The sequence below is a fragment of the Hirundo rustica genome, chromosome 4 (genome assembly GCF_015227805.2).
Source record: "Hirundo rustica isolate bHirRus1 chromosome 4, bHirRus1.pri.v3, whole genome shotgun sequence".
In the NCBI taxonomy this organism is placed as follows: domain Eukaryota; kingdom Metazoa; phylum Chordata; class Aves; order Passeriformes; family Hirundinidae; genus Hirundo; species Hirundo rustica.
In genome coordinates this window covers 51,869,099-51,886,735 of record NC_053453.1, presented here as the reverse complement: position 1 = coordinate 51,886,735, position 17,637 = coordinate 51,869,099, and the positions used below count along the sequence as shown (strand labels likewise).

At 38.9% G+C, this 17,637-nt stretch overlaps 1 protein-coding gene and 1 non-coding gene across 2 annotated transcripts; one reads left to right on the top strand and one right to left on the bottom strand.

Moving 5' to 3' along the window:
* Window positions 1–1,684: 1,684 nt before the first annotated feature.
* LTA4H (leukotriene A4 hydrolase) lies at window positions 1,685–16,709 on the bottom strand. Its single transcript, XM_040062907.2, has 19 exons — window positions 16,485–16,709; window positions 15,365–15,495; window positions 13,137–13,257; window positions 12,602–12,670; window positions 11,827–11,931; window positions 9,496–9,548; window positions 8,788–8,860; window positions 8,334–8,474; window positions 8,089–8,112; window positions 7,044–7,114; window positions 6,819–6,930; window positions 5,839–5,983; window positions 5,658–5,761; window positions 5,208–5,278; window positions 4,920–4,974; window positions 3,974–4,069; window positions 3,367–3,449; window positions 2,543–2,647; window positions 1,685–2,216 (listed from the first exon to the last, which is right to left on the bottom strand). Exons 1-19 carry the CDS (start codon window positions 16,629–16,631, stop codon window positions 2,096–2,098), a joined length of 1,827 nt encoding a protein of 608 aa, XP_039918841.1. The 5' UTR covers window positions 16,632–16,709; the 3' UTR covers window positions 1,685–2,095.
* Window positions 16,710–16,898: 189 nt separating this feature from the next.
* On the top strand, window positions 16,899–16,970 carry TRNAD-GUC (transfer RNA aspartic acid (anticodon GUC)). Its single transcript has one exon. It is a non-coding gene; the product is annotated as a tRNA-Asp (tRNA).
* The last annotated feature ends 667 nt before the right edge of the window (window positions 16,971–17,637 follow it).

Below are 17,637 nucleotides of genomic sequence, written 5' to 3'. Positions count from 1 at the left end.
GGGCCCGGCCCGGCCCAGGCCCGCCCGCCGCCTTACAATGTTACCTCACGGCTGATTACAAAGCCACAGAAAAACCCATCTGCTGCAGGCTGGTTTTAAATGTCCTTTCCAAAGTCGCATTGACATCCTTATTGGTCAAACTAGCTGCCAATATCTTGGCTCGCTTTCTGATAGGTCCCTGTCCCCCCTCCACACCCCGCCCCCCCACAACCACGCCACGGTCCTGGCAGGGAAAAACATTTCACATTTCTCTATAACCAGAAACAAAACTGTGCCAACCCATGATAAGGCAGAAGATGCAAAGAGGAAGATATGGAGAGAGCTGCTGAGATGGTGCCAAAAAAAAGGTTAGCAATAACCATGTACACACAGAATTGAAAATACCTCTAGTTTTAAAGGCAAAATGGTAACAGCACTCATAGTCCATGCTTCCCACACTAGTCCTAAACAAAGGCTTTCATTATTGTAGGGAATATTAACTTGGGATCCATTGGTGGGAGACATTGTCCCAGTAGAGCTACGTAGGACCATGCTAGAGAAAGCCATGCCTGACACAATTTTCTTTTTCCTGACTCTGACAGCAAGAAACAAGGATTATCTGGCAGCAGGAACTCTAACTGCCGAAGCACTGTATATAACAAAACGCAAGTTACCCCAAAACTAGTGACATAAGGTATTTATAAACAAAGGCCAGTTCTCATTGCAATCTGGTAATTCAAACCAGAGCCTGTTAACATCAGATATACCCTCCTCTGACCAGAGCTCATGCTCACATACAGAGCTGGGGGAAGAAGGAGGAAGCAGGGGGACGTCTGAAGTGATGACATCTCTCTCCACAGGTACCCCTGCTCTCCTGGAGATGGCTGAACACTTGCCTGCCCATGGGAAGCAGTGAATGAATTCCTTGTTTGGCTTTACTTGTGTGTGCAGCTTTTGCCCTATCTGTTAAATGTCTGGTTTGCCCTATCTGCCTTTCTTTATCTCAGCCCGTGGGTTTCCTCACTTTTACTCTTCCAATTCTCTCCCTGACCCCATCCCATGGAGGAGAGAGCAAGCAGCTGCATGGGGATTAGTTAGCCTGGGTTGAAAGCTTTTACAGGTCAAAACTCAGAAGTAAATCAGCTGACAGGCTCCCCTCTCATCCTAAGTGCTGGAATTAAACCAATCCTTTTGCCACAATTACATTGCCACTCTCCTTCCCTAAACCAGCACTTTTTGGTTTTGTCACCCCTGATATGGGTTATCCCTATCTCAACAGACTTGATTTATGTAAACTTATCATCTCCAGGAAAAGCAGTTCTTTTCAAACTCACTGCAAGACCCAGCCTAGAGATGGCAGCATTCACCACAGCATCATCTGAACCATTGCCTGGAACTGCTGCAACAAATACAGGAAAAAGAGCTCTCCCATTGTTTTTGAACTTGTCTCCAGTTGTTATATGAGCATGAGCGGTAGTGCCCGGAACTGTTTAAAAAATCCAAATATTAAAAGAATCAAACTGGGTAAGGAGATTGAAGCTGTAGTCCCCCCCTCAACAGTAAGTTTTGAAAATAAATAGTGGGTTGGAAAACCATTTTGGTCTTCATTGTCCTCTTGGATTCATAATAAAAATTTCTCCCACAACAAAGCAGAACAAATAAAACAAAACTATTAAAACTTTTTGTACAGATCAATACACAGACAAGCAGGGAATGAAAAGATTTATTTTTCAGTCTTTAGGTACTTGAGGTTTAAACCACTGTGCTGTGGAAAAGAATGCTGTGCACAAAGAGCCATACCATCCACCAATTAATTTTCCAAGTTCTTCAATACTATCACAGACAAATGTCCACTTCACAGAACAGTGTTTGCATATTCTAAAAATTGCTTGTAACAAAAACATTCTCTCCATTCCAGAGATGTAGCAATTTTGCTGCTTTAGTTGGATATGCGAAATAGAAAGTACTCAACTTGATTTGGAAAATTAATTTTAGATTATGTAAATACCAAAGCAACAGAGCATTTTATGGCATAATCAAGCATGCATATCAACGGTTTGGGCAATCGATCTCTTCTTTCAGCAACACAAAAATCTCAAAGAAATCAGTACATTTGTCACTGGTCCTGCTTCAAATCTTTGCCCACAAGCATTGAAGTGACGGGGTGCATAGAGGCTCTATGCTCCAGAAACGTCTTGACAGCCAGATCACGACTCTTGTCAAAATTGTAAAGGTCCCTGTAAAAGAAGGAGTAGGGGGAGGCTCCATTACAAAAATCCAAGAAAATAATACAACTGGGACTTTTCTAACGTTTTACTTTTCCCTCAAAAACCTTGCCTTAAGGTGTGTCCCGGGACTAAGCTTTCTTCTAAGCAAAAAAATGTCAGCAAATGGAAAGCACCTCTGAAGATACGCTTGTTTAGAATATATAGAGAATTCTGTATTATGCCACTTCAACGTGTACAATAAATGTTGAAGTGGCATAATGTTTTAAGTATTATACATTCCATTATACTAGAAATTCCAACAGCATGAGCTCCTGCAATTTGGAGATTACTTTTACCTGAACAATGGTCGAGTAAACTTCATCCTGCCCTGATCTGTTGCCATTTTTAAAGCCAGAGGAATAGCTTCTTCCCACTTGGACCTGATACAGAGGCGCAGCCATCTGGAGGTGGAAGAAAAAATTTGCATTTATAATTTAATTTTTGGTAGTATGGTGGTTGGTTATCAAACAATTCTGTTCCCATAAATGCTTTGAGCACTGCTGTGTCATCACAGGAATGAGATTGTAGCTAAGTTCAACATAAAAGATTTAGTGTTTGACTAGCACATTAAAAATAACAATTTTTTTTGTACAATTGGAAAAGATTGCAGCCAAGTTTCTCCAAAATGGAGGATTATTTTCTGCAGCTATGTATTTTTTTTATATTACAATAGTGTCCAGTGGCATCACTCAGATCTGAATTATACAGTACTTGTCCCATTTGACCAATGGATAAAACAACCAACCAAATGAAATGTCACCAGCTACTTGCATGTACTTATTTTGGATCTTGTTACAAGAAGCAGAAACCATACAATATGTTTAAAATACTTTGTTGTCAGGTCATCAGGCTCCTTTCTAGCATGCCAGATTAAAATAAAGAACAGCTTATCCGCTGTCCACTGAGTTCTTCTACTGGACTGTATTTGCCCAATTCATGAATAACAGGATACCACACTTGTAAGCATGATGCCTGCAGATGCATTTACAAAACCACATCAACAAAAACCCCAAACCCAAGCCCTGCCCCAGTTCTGTAAAACAGGATGTCTCAGGCGAAGCAGGATACCTTGTTTTATGAAAACATTTAAGACTTTTAAAGTGCCCATACTAGAACAAACCTGAATCTTATTTCAGAGTTGTTTACAGCATTGAAATCATATACTTCCTGCATGCGTTGGACATGTGACAGTGGAAGAGGTGCCTGAAAAAGAAATTGAACAGTCAGAATAAGTCAGAGGAAGGCTTCAAGCCAGACATTTCAATAATAAACAGAGTAATTCGAGAAGATTGATACTACAAAGAAACTAAAGTCCTACCATAACATATATTTTATTTGTTCCTTTCATTTTTCAGTGTATGGAAAGGGGCAAGGAATAAATATTACCTAATTCCCGCATTCTGTACTATTGAAACATTCAAAACGAAGTAATTTTTTTCAATTTTATTTATAGTTAATTTGCTATAACATCCCATACAGATGGATTCAAGCACCTCATGGTTTTGTTTTTAGCTTTCAATCCAAAATACTTTGTATGTTGTTTATTAGCTGAAGAGCCAGACATAATAAGGGAGGCAAGGCTAAAGGTTTAAGTAACTATGCATGGTGAGAGCAGATTAATTTAGCAAAACTTAAGAGAAAACGAGTAACTTTATTTTAAAGCACAGTAGAGCTTCTATGTCTGCTTTTGTGATACCAGAATCAAATCATCCCAGGTGTGCATTTACCTCCAAAAGCAACAGTGCCAGGAACTCAATTAACTGATGAGATGACATTTCCTTCAGGTCTGCTGAATTGAATGAGCCCAAATCACTTTCTTTTGCCTAAAATAGAATAGTTACTTAATTTTTAATAGGTATTTCAAAATACAATCAGGTGTAATTTTCTGTTTTGACATCCACAGTTACTCTTGAGCCATTTCACTTAAAGAAGATACTGATTTGTTTCTGTGCATGATGTTACAATAAAGGGAAGGGAGGGACTTAAGCTGCTGTCTGATGTTTGTGTTCTTCACTCATTTTCCCTCCATTTATCTTTTTATCTCCACCATATTTTTCTTAGTTAATTGAAAAATCAAGTACTTTTTTTTTTATAAAAAGTAACATCCAGAAGAAGAAAGTTAAAAGATAGGACGCAAGTACAGTGAAAAGCCACAGAGGTAACAAAAGGAAGATATGCTGAATTCTCTATTCATTGTATGAGTTTTATGCTTCAAACCAGGAGAAAATTATGGGGTATTAATTACTATACTTTATGTACCAGTTTTTGATGGGAAATGCATACTAACTCCAGTATACCATAGAGGAACTACTGCTAATACAATACCATCAGTAATGCAGAGGTACCCTGGCATTTGTTTGTAAATCAAGCCATAATATCAGGGTTTCAACAAGAGTATTTTCCATTTGGTTACTACATATGTATAACAAGAAGTTTGCTCGGTGCCTTGTTAAAATATGGACTGCATTTCACAGACAGAAGTCATAGCTAATCCCCTGACTCTAAGACAAAGGCCTAGTCTAGGAAATGCAAAATCCCTGGCAGCCATACTGTGACTGTAAATACACACACTGTCAAGACATGAGAGATTTCAAAAAAGAATGGCTCACTTTGTGTAACAAAAAGAATTAGCTTTTCAAGAAAAAGACACTTCAGCATTCTTTAACCACTCACTTGGATCCATCTTTGGCTCAAGGCAACACAAGCATTTGATAGTGTCATATCATACCTGCCAAATATTAAAAACAAAGGTTCACATATTGAAATAGCCATAGAATAAAAGACTGAAAACATTAACAGTGAACTATTTTTACTGCTACATACGCCTACATAGTACTAGGGCATTTTCCAGTAAAACATTTTTAAGACTTTCACCCTGTTTACAACCAACTTCATGACTGTTAGGAAAATCACATGCAATCTGGGGAACGAAAAGAAGAGCTACAGAAGAGCGCAGCTTACGTAGGCTTCACTGGTGGCATTCCTGGAGCATGAAACCATGAGTTCCAGTCAACTTTATCAAGAATATCTACCTACAAAACAAGACAAAGCCGTATTAAATTTTAAATGTGGTTTTTGGATTTTTTTTTTGAGAAAACAAAATCCAGTTTCAATCTTTTTATTTGTTCAATCTATTTATTTGTTTTATTTGATAACATTCCTCAAATTACCCTGAAGAATCCTACACAGATTACTTCAAAATAAAGCAATCCCCTCTATGAAAAGAGGAAAAAAACCAAAAGGCATCATAATGCAAACCCATCTTCATAAAATACGAGATTACATCGTAATAAGTTCTTGAAATAAAGAAAACAAATATAAGGAACTGGCCTTTTTAAATAAGTTGTGACCTAAGACATAATTTCACATAATTAAAAGGTTAGAAGCAATCAGTTTTAAATATTACCCAACCTTATCCTTGAAGTAGGAGTATAAGAACTTCTTCCAGTCCTCTGTTACGATGCTCTTATAAGCAAACTGCAGAACATAAGCCTTCAAGAAGCCAATGAAGATATCTAACAAAAAAGAAAATGTTTTAGTGTTTGAAATTAAGGTGGAAAACAAAAACATATAAAACTTTATTTATGCTTACCTGGTCCTCCAAGGAGCTGTTCAAGGTAAAAAAGCAAAGCAAAGCCTTTCTCATATGGCACGGATGAATAGGCAACATCAGGATCTACTTCATCCAGATTAATGACAAGGTTTGTCACAGGATTTTTATCTCCAAGAGTATTTATCTGTGTCAAAGACATAAGAACACATATTAGTCTAGGAAAACTGGCACTCCTGCAGATCTGTACTAATTCTACTTATAAAGGGTACAAACCATTCAAAACTGAAACAGCTTCATTTCAAGACATTCTTCTTCTTTTTCCTGAAGTTCTGAATCTGCACAATCCTTAGATTACTAAAATTTAGAATCATCCACTCTGTGCTTCAGCTGTCTCAAAGCAGCTACTTACTATCATGTCTGTCATAACCATGAGCACCTATTAGTCTGGCTATATTTATCATACCCTTATCTATGAACTATTCAAACTACATCATTAAGCCTTTGAATTTGAAACCCTGGTTGACAGAAGGAGAAGTGCCAGCAAAACTTCAGCTCTGGATATGAGCAGAACAGACTTCAGGCTGCTCAGGGAATGAGTAAGATATCACAGACTAGAAATCTGAAAACTAAAGTTTGACTATGCTACCAAAACACAAAACTAAACAACCCCCTTAGACAGTAAGAGATCAGTTGCTTGCATGAGGCACTGGAAATCTTGATTGTCATAGTTGCAGATAATTTTGATAAACTTTTAGCTACTTACCAGTATGCTAACAGGTAATACTGCAATTTAGCCATATCCAGAACAACCAGAAGAGGCTGTAAAAATGTTCATCCTTACAGAAAAGCTTAATACAATTCAAACAGCTTTATCTAATCTGAGTATATTAAGCTATTACCTTGGGTAGTAAACACCTTGGAATCAAAGTTGTTCATCCTCTAATAAGAAAACATTAGGAAAGCTGACTAGACAAATTTTATTTGTGGGAAACATGTATGGTAACTTTGAAACTATTTACCGTATTCTGCAGCTCTCGCCAACCTCCAAGGGCCTGAAAGTGCCTGAACTGCTCACCAAACAACCGACCACCAATCCTACGTTCTAGGTACACAGTGTGACCCTCATTCAGCCTGGAAAGATATTGATGAAGTCAGCACTGGTAGGATGGCAAAATTAATTTAGTCAGTCTCTTTACACATTAAATTTAAAATATGATTTGCATTGCACTGAACATCATACCCACCAAAAATGCTCCCATGTTTTGTTGGTTACCAAGTTTCCTGTCCAGCTGTGAGAGATTTCATGCGCAATAACCTAAAACACAAAAACAGATCCACCATTTAGACTCCTCTGGAGAAAAAAAAGAAACAAACAAATCCCAACAGAAAGAATAAAATGTTGATGGGATCTCATTTACCATGTTATGTTCACAAAGTTAGTATTCACAGCTCTGTAGACCTAGCCATATATATTTTAAGCAGAGGTCCAACACTACCCTAGCTGACAGAAACAATTTTCAGTGTCCAGCCTGCAAGCCACAGAGCCATGCTGATCAGCAAAAATAATTCCTCTGGCAGCTTGGTGTAGGTAATTTGGTTATGGAAATCACATTTTAGAATACCAAGTGATGGACTAGTACTGCTTTCCCACCTAAGCAACTTCTGCAGTTCCCACTGCAGAAAGCTAATGATGCATGAAACAATAAAAAGTATCCATGTCAAACATTTCAGTATTCTTGGTTTAAGACAATCTTTTTTTTTTTTTTTTTTAATTTAGCAATACATCAGTCTAGTAAAAAGACATAGGCAATAAAATTGCATTCAGAGTATTCAACTTTGCAGAATAAAAAGGGATTTACTCAAATTGCACTCATTATTGCCACTTTGAAGGAATCTGTATATGAGTTCTAGTGCACAAACACACAGAGGAAGAAATTGTCTCCTAACAATTTCAATGAGGCCAATTCAGTTATGATTTTTAAACATATCTATACACCGGTGTTGTGGTTTAACAGGACGGGAAAAGAGTTACGGAGCAGCCAACCTCAGTCAGCCCCCTATGTACACAGGCACCCGTGTTATATCCATTATGGAAAATAGATATGTGTCCAATTTTACAGAGTTTACTTAAAAGTAACACTCACTTTTGTAAGAGTTCTTGAGTTATTGCTTTAACTTTTAATTTCCCCAATGAAAAGAGAACAAGTTTTCATGTATTTATTATAAAGGAATTCAGATACAACTTCAAGTTGTGTTCTGCTTGAAGAGATGAACCTATTTTTGACTTACGTTTGATAGAGATTGATCACCTGCCTAAAAACAAAAGGTAAAAACAAGTTAATTGTTAGATTCAAGTCAACCTCAAAACAGATCATTTCATGCAGTTTCTTATATGATCCCCAACTCTAAAGGAGGCAGGAACATTTTATAGGTCTTTTTAGGAAGATGACTAATCCAATTTGTGATTAATAGCCATCATCTGATTGATAAGCAAGCCCCAAGGAAAAGCTGACTTTTATCACTGCTATACTTACCAGTAGTGTTGGAGTTACAAAAGTAAGACAAGGATTCTCCATACCACCATAGGGAAAAGAAGGTGGTAAGACTAACAAATCATACTGTCCCCACACATAAGGGCCTGCCAAATCTTCTGCAGTTTTCAGCATAGCTTCAGCCTGAAACAAGAATTCACATTAGGTTCTAAGAAGATTTCTGACTACAAACACTGAATAAATAATAAGCTATTGATCCCATATTTCATTCTCTTTCACCTTAGCAAGTCTCACGTGTAAAACAAGTATGGGACTGTATCAATATGTATTTTCAGTACTAAGTTTGTACTGCAATAGAATAGCAGCATTTTGTGGGATGGGAAGTAGAGAAAAGAGAACTAAGGATGAAAAAAACAGTGAACTGTAGTCTGTTTCTCTTCCAATACTATGTGAAATAGTTATCTCACGAGATTGTTTTTTGTTGTTAATTACTCACCTCAGAAAATTCATAGGCTGATTTATCCACTAGTTCCTTTTCAGCCCACACCAGTGTCCTTGGGCCAATCTTTCTATTGAAAGTAAAAATAAATGCCAATAAGACAGTACAAACCAGAAGTAATTCTATGGGAAACTACTACAGACAGCGTATGTGTTACTCTGCCCTTAAGTAACCCATGTTGCAGAGGAAACTCATTAAAGAATCTTTGTCTGCTTTTCCTCTCCATTGCTGAAGCAAAGCCTTAGAAAACAAAACAACACACATGCATTGTTCAGCACAAAAGAACAGGAAAATCTCTTACAGATTTTTAAATGCCATCAAGCCCTAATATAAAAGCATTATTGTGGCCTAGATTAACACAACCTTCTGCCAGGTTGTGGTATGAGAAATGAAGCTGAAGCAATACTTTTCTGCCTTTTGTACATGACAAGGCTTATCTGTTACTTAAGAAAAGATCTATTCCCTGTGCTAAATTGTAACCACTAAGGACTTTTCCAGGTCCAAACTCTTAATGCTGTTTCTCTAATTTACAAAGCAAAAAAAATTATTCAAGAGCAAAGCAAGATACATGCAGTTTGATACAAATAAACATGTTAATTGAACCTCTAAGACCCTTTAAAACTAGAAATAAGACCAAGAAACAAATTTAAAAAAAGAAGATTTATTATGGTTATTAATATTTATACATTGTACAGATTCACTCACCTACTTTCTAAAGCTCCAACCACTAAAGCAAACAAGTAGCAAGGTATGGGAACCTAGTGGAGAACAAGTGAAAAAATAAAGAAATCTTATTTGTAATGTCAGTTATCAGACTACTGACTCAGAAGAACAAAGGTATGTAAATAAAGACGCTTTCCTCCATAGTTTCCTGCCTTAAAGGCAGACACTGTTTTTTCAAAAACATTGTTCTTTCTCCCCAGATGATACTCCTTTATCTACAGGAGTTACTTGCTTCACAGATGTTTCAGGCAAACTCCACAAAACTGTAAGTATCATCTCTGTTTGAAAAAATCTGCACACAAAATTCCAGCTGTTTTGGTTTTTCTTCAAAAGAAAGTCAGTTTTCCATATTAATTTCAGTTCCGTTAAATTTTATGGAAGGAGAAGTTAAGAAATACTGCTCAGATAAAGGACAGTTTTATCACACAAAGATGCAGAAAGAGCTTTAATGAAGTAAACAAGAATATTTATAGATATAAAAACATTAAAGACAAAAGATTCAGGACAAATAAAAAAGTATATATTTGATTTCCATGTTTGTAATTAAAATAAACTCTAAATATTTGTTATTTTAATGAAAAAACTCCTAACTTTATCTTTATAGAGAACTGCTTTCTCCAAGTGCTCTGGAAAGAAAAGGGGAAAATACAGCCATCCCTGCAAAAGTTCCACTTTATCTGTCTAAACAATGTTAAATTTTAAGAAAGACTTTAAATCATAATTCATTGGAGACAAAAGTTCAGAAAATTTTATTTCTCCATTATCCACTAACCATTTAATATTGTTTATTAAAATACCCATATCATCATGTGTGTTTTATTCTTACCTATTAACCCATAGAACATATTCCTGAAAAGACCAAACTCCACTGACTCATGTTTTAGATGAGATATTAAAAGACTATCAGTACAGCCCCACATTTTGATGTCCAATTTGCTACTTTGACATTTTGAAATTCAAATGTCAATGACTTTTGGATTCTAAATTCATTTTTACAGAGGTTGCTCTCCACAGCCCTTCTTTCCAGCCTGGCTATGCAGGAGCAGAAAAAGTAGTTTTAGGTAAGCTCACATACATATCCAAGAGCTTGACGCATTTGCCTCTTTCACCTCAGGAAACAGACACCTCTTCTAACAAATCAATGTCATGGTCTTGTACATCAGATGACCTATGTGTTCTTTTTATTTTTTTTTTTTTCTGTCTTTTTTCATTAATGTATTTTGTGCTTAATTCATTATTTTTTAAAGAAAAATGTGTCTTTTCTAAAAAAAGTAATGGTTTTCTATATCAGACTGCATTATAACTTCAATTACACTAAATGTTGTTTCTGGTCCAGGTTCACCATGCTTATCAACAGTGTTGTTCCTAGATAACATTCAGCTCTGGATTACATACAACATAGAAGTTGTAGACTGAGATGGCAAATGTTTTGGCTCCACAGAAAGGGCAGAGCACTGCCTACCGATGAGCTCACACATAAGGGAACTGTTTTTCCCCACCCTCAGGTTTCCTGCAGCAGCTAAATCAAACTGGACAGTGGCTGCAGTTCAGAGCAGGGTCCCCTCCTCTCCCCCAGTCACATCATCCCATCCCTCTTAGCAGTCATTCAGTCTCAATAGCCCAGATCTCATGTTTATTTTATCTGCTTGTTCAGGAAAATGAACTGGGCTCACTAAAAGAGCCCACAAACACCAAAATCTGTAAGAAAAAAATGCCAAAAGAGTAAATCAAGACTGCTGCTTTATGAGCAGTGGAATCATTAGACCAGCTGTACCACTTAATAAAACTTCCAGAGAATAGCAGTCTTTAATTGGCTGGAGATACTTTCTGTAGAAACCAAACTTTCCACGTTCCAAAAAAAATTTAAAAATCTGTTGACAGAATTTGCCTAACTTCAAGCTAAAAATTGGTTCTGATGCTGAGTTTCACTGCTTAGATCCTGGTGAGCTTAAAATTTGCAGGGTCTGTTTTCCAAAATTTGCTCCCATATTATTTGCATCTGCACTATTTTCCAAGAATCAGTGCAGACAGAAAGGGTTTTGACAGGACTAGTTTTGAGTATTGAAATGTTTTCAAAACTCAAATTTGGCTTTTCTAGGAATGCCAAAAAACAAACATCACCAGCACTTACTGGTTGTTGTCTCAGAGCTGGAGTTCCATAATGCCTCATATTTCTAGAGTGGCAAAGACCCGTAGTGAGTCACACGATTTACCAGTGACATCAAAACTGTACCTGAGGTGATTGTGAGCTGCAATCAGGCACAAGGTCAGGAATAAGACTTGTGCAGCCCCCTCCTAGCCCGGAGCACTTACGTTCTGGCTGAACTGGTAAATCTTGTGAGCGCTGTCCTCTGGGTCGGGCGCCTCTCCGTCACGATTAGCGCTCATCAGAGCCACCAGCTCCTTTGGGACGGAGATCTGAAAGGGCACCCAACCATAAGCAATGGAGCTGGCACTCAGCATTACACCCCATACTACAAGCAGTTGATAACAAAGAGTAGCCCAGATTTGTTCTGTTGTTAGGTCATCTCTGTCAAGTAGAACATAAGGCATATGGAAAATATAGTCTTGAAGACTGGGAATATTGAATTAATCAGAGGACCACCTCCAACAGAAGTTAAAAGGCTCACTTTCTTCACACAACTGAACTGTAATGTCACAGTGCACATCTTGCTTTTTGATTCCTTAAAACCGTTTACACCAGGACTGCAAATATCCCCATATTATATACCGGAATATATTACTTAAGGCGTACGTGACAGCCATTTCAAGTATTTTTTACTTTACAGCACTCTTTGCTGTCTTACTGTCAGCTTTTCCTGATTTTACAGCATATTTCTTTCTTACTACTGCATTTTTATTTCCTTTTGGAAACAGATACATATCAATGACAAAATAGTTGATATATACAAAAAGGAAATGGTAAAGTTAGAAAACTGCCACAGGGAAGATCAGCAGTTCTCTCCTCTCATATTAAGCTAAAAGTCAATATTCTGTTTTTATATAGGTACCAAAACATCCTGACCAATATAAATCCACCCTTTGTAGCAATTATTTTTAGTTAAGATATATAACTAGGTTCATCTACCTCTGCATAGTAGGTTAGTTTCACAGCAGGTGTGTCTTGGCATGGAAAAATGGCTCTGCAGTGGGTAGCCTAGAGAGGGAGAAAGGAAAAGAAAAAAGATAAAAAAAAGTGTCTTTCTAAATGCAGAGGACCAGAAATAAATCAACTAATACACTATAGTGGAAGTCTATACAACTGCTCCAGAGAATTCATTATCTACAAACCAATACTTCTATCCCTTAGAGCTTGTGGGCCTTTGTAAAAGGAATAATAGCAGGTGAGGCAGATCAACTGACACATGTATTGGTTGTGAAGGACTGTACATTCTTCAGCAAGAATACTGGAGTGGGTAAAGCAGCTCCAGAACTACCAAACTACGAACATATAATAAAATCTCAACAATGCCCTGACAGTAAGTGTTTTCATTTAGGACCCTTGACACAAACAACTGGAAGTTACAGGCTACTGTTCTTCCCCTTTCTAGCCTTCCTCTCCAGTTCTTTAGAAAGGGAAATTACAGTGGAATGGCAACAAGTTTGGAAAAAATGAACTCCACCTGGCACTGGCTGAAGAGAAATGGGTGTTTCTTTCCAGAAGTTTGCTCTGGAGTAAACCACTGGAGAGCTGAAGACTGCGGAGAGCTTTCAAAAGAGATTTCAACAATTGCTTCTTGTCCCCTGTATAATAAAGATCACAGACTGTTTTGACACAAATCCTGATCACACTGAAATTCCTCTGCAAAGTTGTCTGGAAAATAGGTCTGCAGCACTGTCTCAAAAGCATTAAAAATGAGAACAAGTATCATATTAAAAGCAATTATTCCCTTTCAATTATGATACTAAAAATGGCTATTTTATTTCAATTTTTACATCCCAATGCACTTTTATTATTGTTTTTACTAATCAGAAATTTTTCTCTCTTCAAGGAGAGCACAGACCTTTTCTTTAAATTATTTGGACCAGCTACACGTACATAGTTTTGTCACAGCTAAGTAACCTTGTACATGTAAGTGTAAAAAACCCTCTGCAATACACAAACAAAAAAATGCAAAACTGTACATAAGAAGACACATGACTGAATAACATAGAATAAGTATCCTGTAGATAAAAAAAAAAATAGATTTTGCATCTGATGTCAATGTTCTGCAAGTATTATCCTTAAGAAGAAAAAAATGCCCAGAAAATTATCAGTAATTACAGAAAATTCCTATTAACAGTAGGGGTTAACAAGAAAAATAAATAATGTTTAGATTTTTATTCAGGGTTTCAGAACTACTGTCAAGTAAAAACTAGCAGTTATGTGTAAGACAGGTATCAGTTTGCTAAAAAGAGAACACACATAAACTTGACACATTCATACCTTTATTTATTAAAAACATATCTTAACCATCACTGACACCAAAAGCCCATGGAAGTACTTGCTTCTGTTCTCAGAAAGTTCCAGATTATACATGCAACAATGGGAATAAACAATCCAGCCATAAATCAGAACAAATTTCAGCTAGAGGAGCTGGACACTAGATAACTTGACCAGGTGTACACATCTGGTTTACAATCAGTATTCCAAAGTACATAGTAGACAAGCAAAGAGAAAATAACTGGTATTACCATAAGGCACATTGCTTCCTGAGCAATCAGACTTTCAGTTGTAACTCCCACCCTTTCCTATCGCTCTTTTATTGATGGTTACATGGGGGACTACGTCTCACACAAGATTATGAATTCTTACGGTCACAACTCATACTTTCCTCTTTCTCACTGGGAAATTTAGCACTTAGAATAACAAAAAAAAAAAAAAAAAGGCAGCTGAAAGTCAAACAAAAGAAACAGGCTTATATTTCTTATGTGGCCTGTTTGCTCAAGTATTTAATCTGTCCAGTTTCGTAACAGACCAGAAGTGTTTCTCCAGAAGAGACAGCTATTTTATAACATTCCTTTCTCTTCCTCATTATTTGTGTTTTATTATTGCACTAATTCAGAGTACAACATTTAAAAAAAAAAAGAGCAAGCTTGGAAACCAGACTGCACTGAAAGAGTTTTCAGAGGTAGCAACAAGTTCTAAGAAGCAACTTAGTATTCAATTGTATTCAAACAAGGGAACTTCCTTCTGCAATCACAGCTTTCAGCTTTGGCGCCACAGAGGACTGAGATACCACTGAGTTACAACATACAAAACAAACTGCCCAAAAACGTAATATAAGTTGGCAACAGCTTTTTACTTCATGCACCTTAAGAGGCAGACCATGATTAGTTCACTCTCCATCATGCTGCCAAAACTCAAGTTCCAGTTTTTAGGGACTTGGACTTAGCGTAGTCAACACAATAAAACTTTGATTATTTGAAAACATGCTCCTATCTAATCATAGTGGTAACCTGAAGTTCTACAGAGATGCAAAATCAGCCCTTGTGTAAAAGAAGAACCAACACAGGCTGGAGCTCCATGTGCTCTGTAACAATTCTGAACCAGGCAGTTAAAGCAGAAACAGTATTACTGATGAGAAGCACTGGAAAACCTGTGGTACATTGCACATCATTTTGCTACTCAGTTTAGTTAGTAATTTTGTACATGATACAAGGTCTGGAGACAGGTACAAGCACTCTCAAAGTTTTGATTAATGAAAACCAAATATGACATTAATCTACAAGATCATACCAAATGAACGCAATACCCTAACTCTAATTTTTAAGTCCCTTTGCAAGCTTTATTCAACAACCCTACAGGCAGAGAAGCAGCTTATACAGTGCAGTTTGAAAACCACCTAAAGGAACAGGCAAAAGTGTGTACCTTCTTAGTTCATTTGGAAATGTGATTTCTAGGGGGGTCCCCTTGAAACTGTGCTTTTCTCCAAAAGCAAATTGTGCATCCTGTCCATTTACAGTCACTTTAAATACCTGTACATCTCTTGTATCCAGGACCTGTGATAAAGAACATATTGCATACCAGTTAAATAGCATAATAATAAAGGCAGCACTGTGAAATATTAAACAGAAGTTTCTCTGAAGGAAAAAGTATTTTCTAAGTAAAAGCAGAAAAGCTGACTAACAGTGCTGACCACCGGGAACCAGCATTTTAAGAGAGCAGCACGGAAATCGGAGAGCTGGGAGGGGAAAGAAGGGGTAAACCAACTTCTAACCGTAGAAGTGAGTTTGTTAAGAAAAACTACAAAGGTAACAACTCCATAGTACTGCTATGAAGTGAGGAGAACGGTATAAAAGCCTCTGCTAAGGCTTCCATCCTGGAACACACCACTGCAAATCCAGACCTTCATGCAATAGAAGATGAATTAAATAGCACATTTATTCATTTTTAGTACAACGAGGCATTACTCTTTATTACTAACAGGAGTGGGCTTAAAAAAAAAAAAAAAAAAAAAAAAAAAAAAAAAAAAAGCGCCAACCACAAAAGAATTTTATGGAGTCAGTATGAGAAAAGCCCACAACCCCCAAACTTCGGATATAATGCAAAGCTTAAGAGGTTCATATGCTCATTTGCAGAAATAACAGAGAAAGAAGCTGACACAACGAAACACACAGGTGAAAAAGCCCTAAATCTAGATTTCCAATGACTTAGTCCCATCTTTTTGGCAGCACGCTCTTCGCCTTTTAAAGGGAAGACACAGTCCTACCCTTCCCTTCCGCGCCGCGCCGACTCTGGGCAGCTAAGCGGGAACCGCGGGCTGCGAGGCGCCGTCAGACCCAGCCGAGCAGCAGGCAGGGGCGGCGGGTCCGGGGAGAGCCAAGAGGCGGCAGGGAAGGAAGGAAGGAAGGAAGGAAGGAAGGACCGGGGCGAGGGCCGAGGGAAGGATGTGGGAGAGGGAAGGCGGCACGGGCGCGAGCTCCGGGCTCGCCCCTCACGGTCCGCGGGGCCCCGCGCGCCCCCCGCCCTCACCGCCCCCCGCGGTTACCAGGCAGCGCAGCGCCTCGCGCTCCGCGCGCGCGGTGAGGGCGGCCGTGCCCCGCAGTGCCCGCTCGCCGAAGTCCACGCGGCAGCGCAGGTGGAGGTGCCGCGTGAGGCAGCACGCGGGAGACGCGAAGGAGCTCGGATCCGCCATCGCTCGCGCGCCGTCTGCCCGCCCTGCCCGGTCGTGCCACCGCGGGCAGCACAGAGCCTGCCGCGGAGAGGGCAGGGGAGGCCCCTGGGAGGTGTAGTGCCGCCCCCCTGGCGGAGAGGGCGGGGAAACGGCGGGAGAACTACAAAACCCACAGTGCACTGCGAGAGTGGGTGGCTCGAGAAATACGGTTGGCTGAATTAACGCCCACCAGGCTGCGAGCGATCAAGTAGAATTTGAGTCCTGCTGAGGACTACCTCCTCGCACAGTTCCTCGTTAGTATAGTGGTAAGTATCCCCGCCTGTCACGCGGGAGACCGGGGTTCGATTCCCCGACGGGGAGGTGTGTTCTTTTCGTATTTTCCTAGCTGACTCTACCGCCACAGGCAAAATTAATTGTTTTTGGGAAATCAAAGCTGTTCCAGACAGCCGTAGGAAAGGCGTTGCAACTCTGAAACAGGAAGAACAGAGCAAAACCCATCAGCGTCTGGCTGCCTACCTCCTCCAGGGCTGGGGTAGCTGCAGGGACTCAGAAGATCAGCTGCAGAACTGAGAGCAGGCCCAGGGAAAGTATTTTCATACTTTAATGGCTCAAACAGCTGAACAAAGGGGTTAAACCTTTCAAAAACATTCACCCTTTTTCTTAAACCGAGATAGAAAAATCCTAACCCAGCCTCACCTGACTCAGAAAAAATGGGAAGGGGGACAGGTCAAACAGGCACTGGAGAAGAGGGGAGTGAAAGGTCAGAGGCCATGTCCTGGCTTGCAGTAACACAGCCTAATATTTTTGTCCTCAAAGTGAGAATTTCAGCAATCGGAAAGCCTCAAGGCTTCACTGGATCCAGGCCGAAGCCCGTATGTGTGCTAGCTAAGAGTAGCTTGCAAAACAGCTGTGAGGCTCCAGCATCCCTGCTTACCTTTACTTAGTATCACTGAAAATGCTTTTTTAGGCACCCCCTCTTTTTTAATCCTTTTGCCACAAATTTGTTTATTTACTTATTACACAGTTC

Excerpts from the sequence above, each read along its gene's own strand:
- LTA4H (XM_040062907.2), bottom strand. The coding sequence starts at position 16,631 with ATGGCGGATCCGAGCTCCTTCGCGTCTCCCGCGTGCTGCCTCACGCGG. Across the intron at positions 8,861-9,495 it reads GTTGGAGCTTTAGAAAGTAG|AAAGATTGGCCCAAGGACAC; the intron begins GTGAGTGAATCT and ends TACTTTCAATAG. Across the intron at positions 5,279-5,657 it reads ACTCCTACTTCAAGGATAAG|GTAGATATTCTTGATAAAGT; the intron begins GTTGGGTAATAT and ends CTTGTTTTGTAG.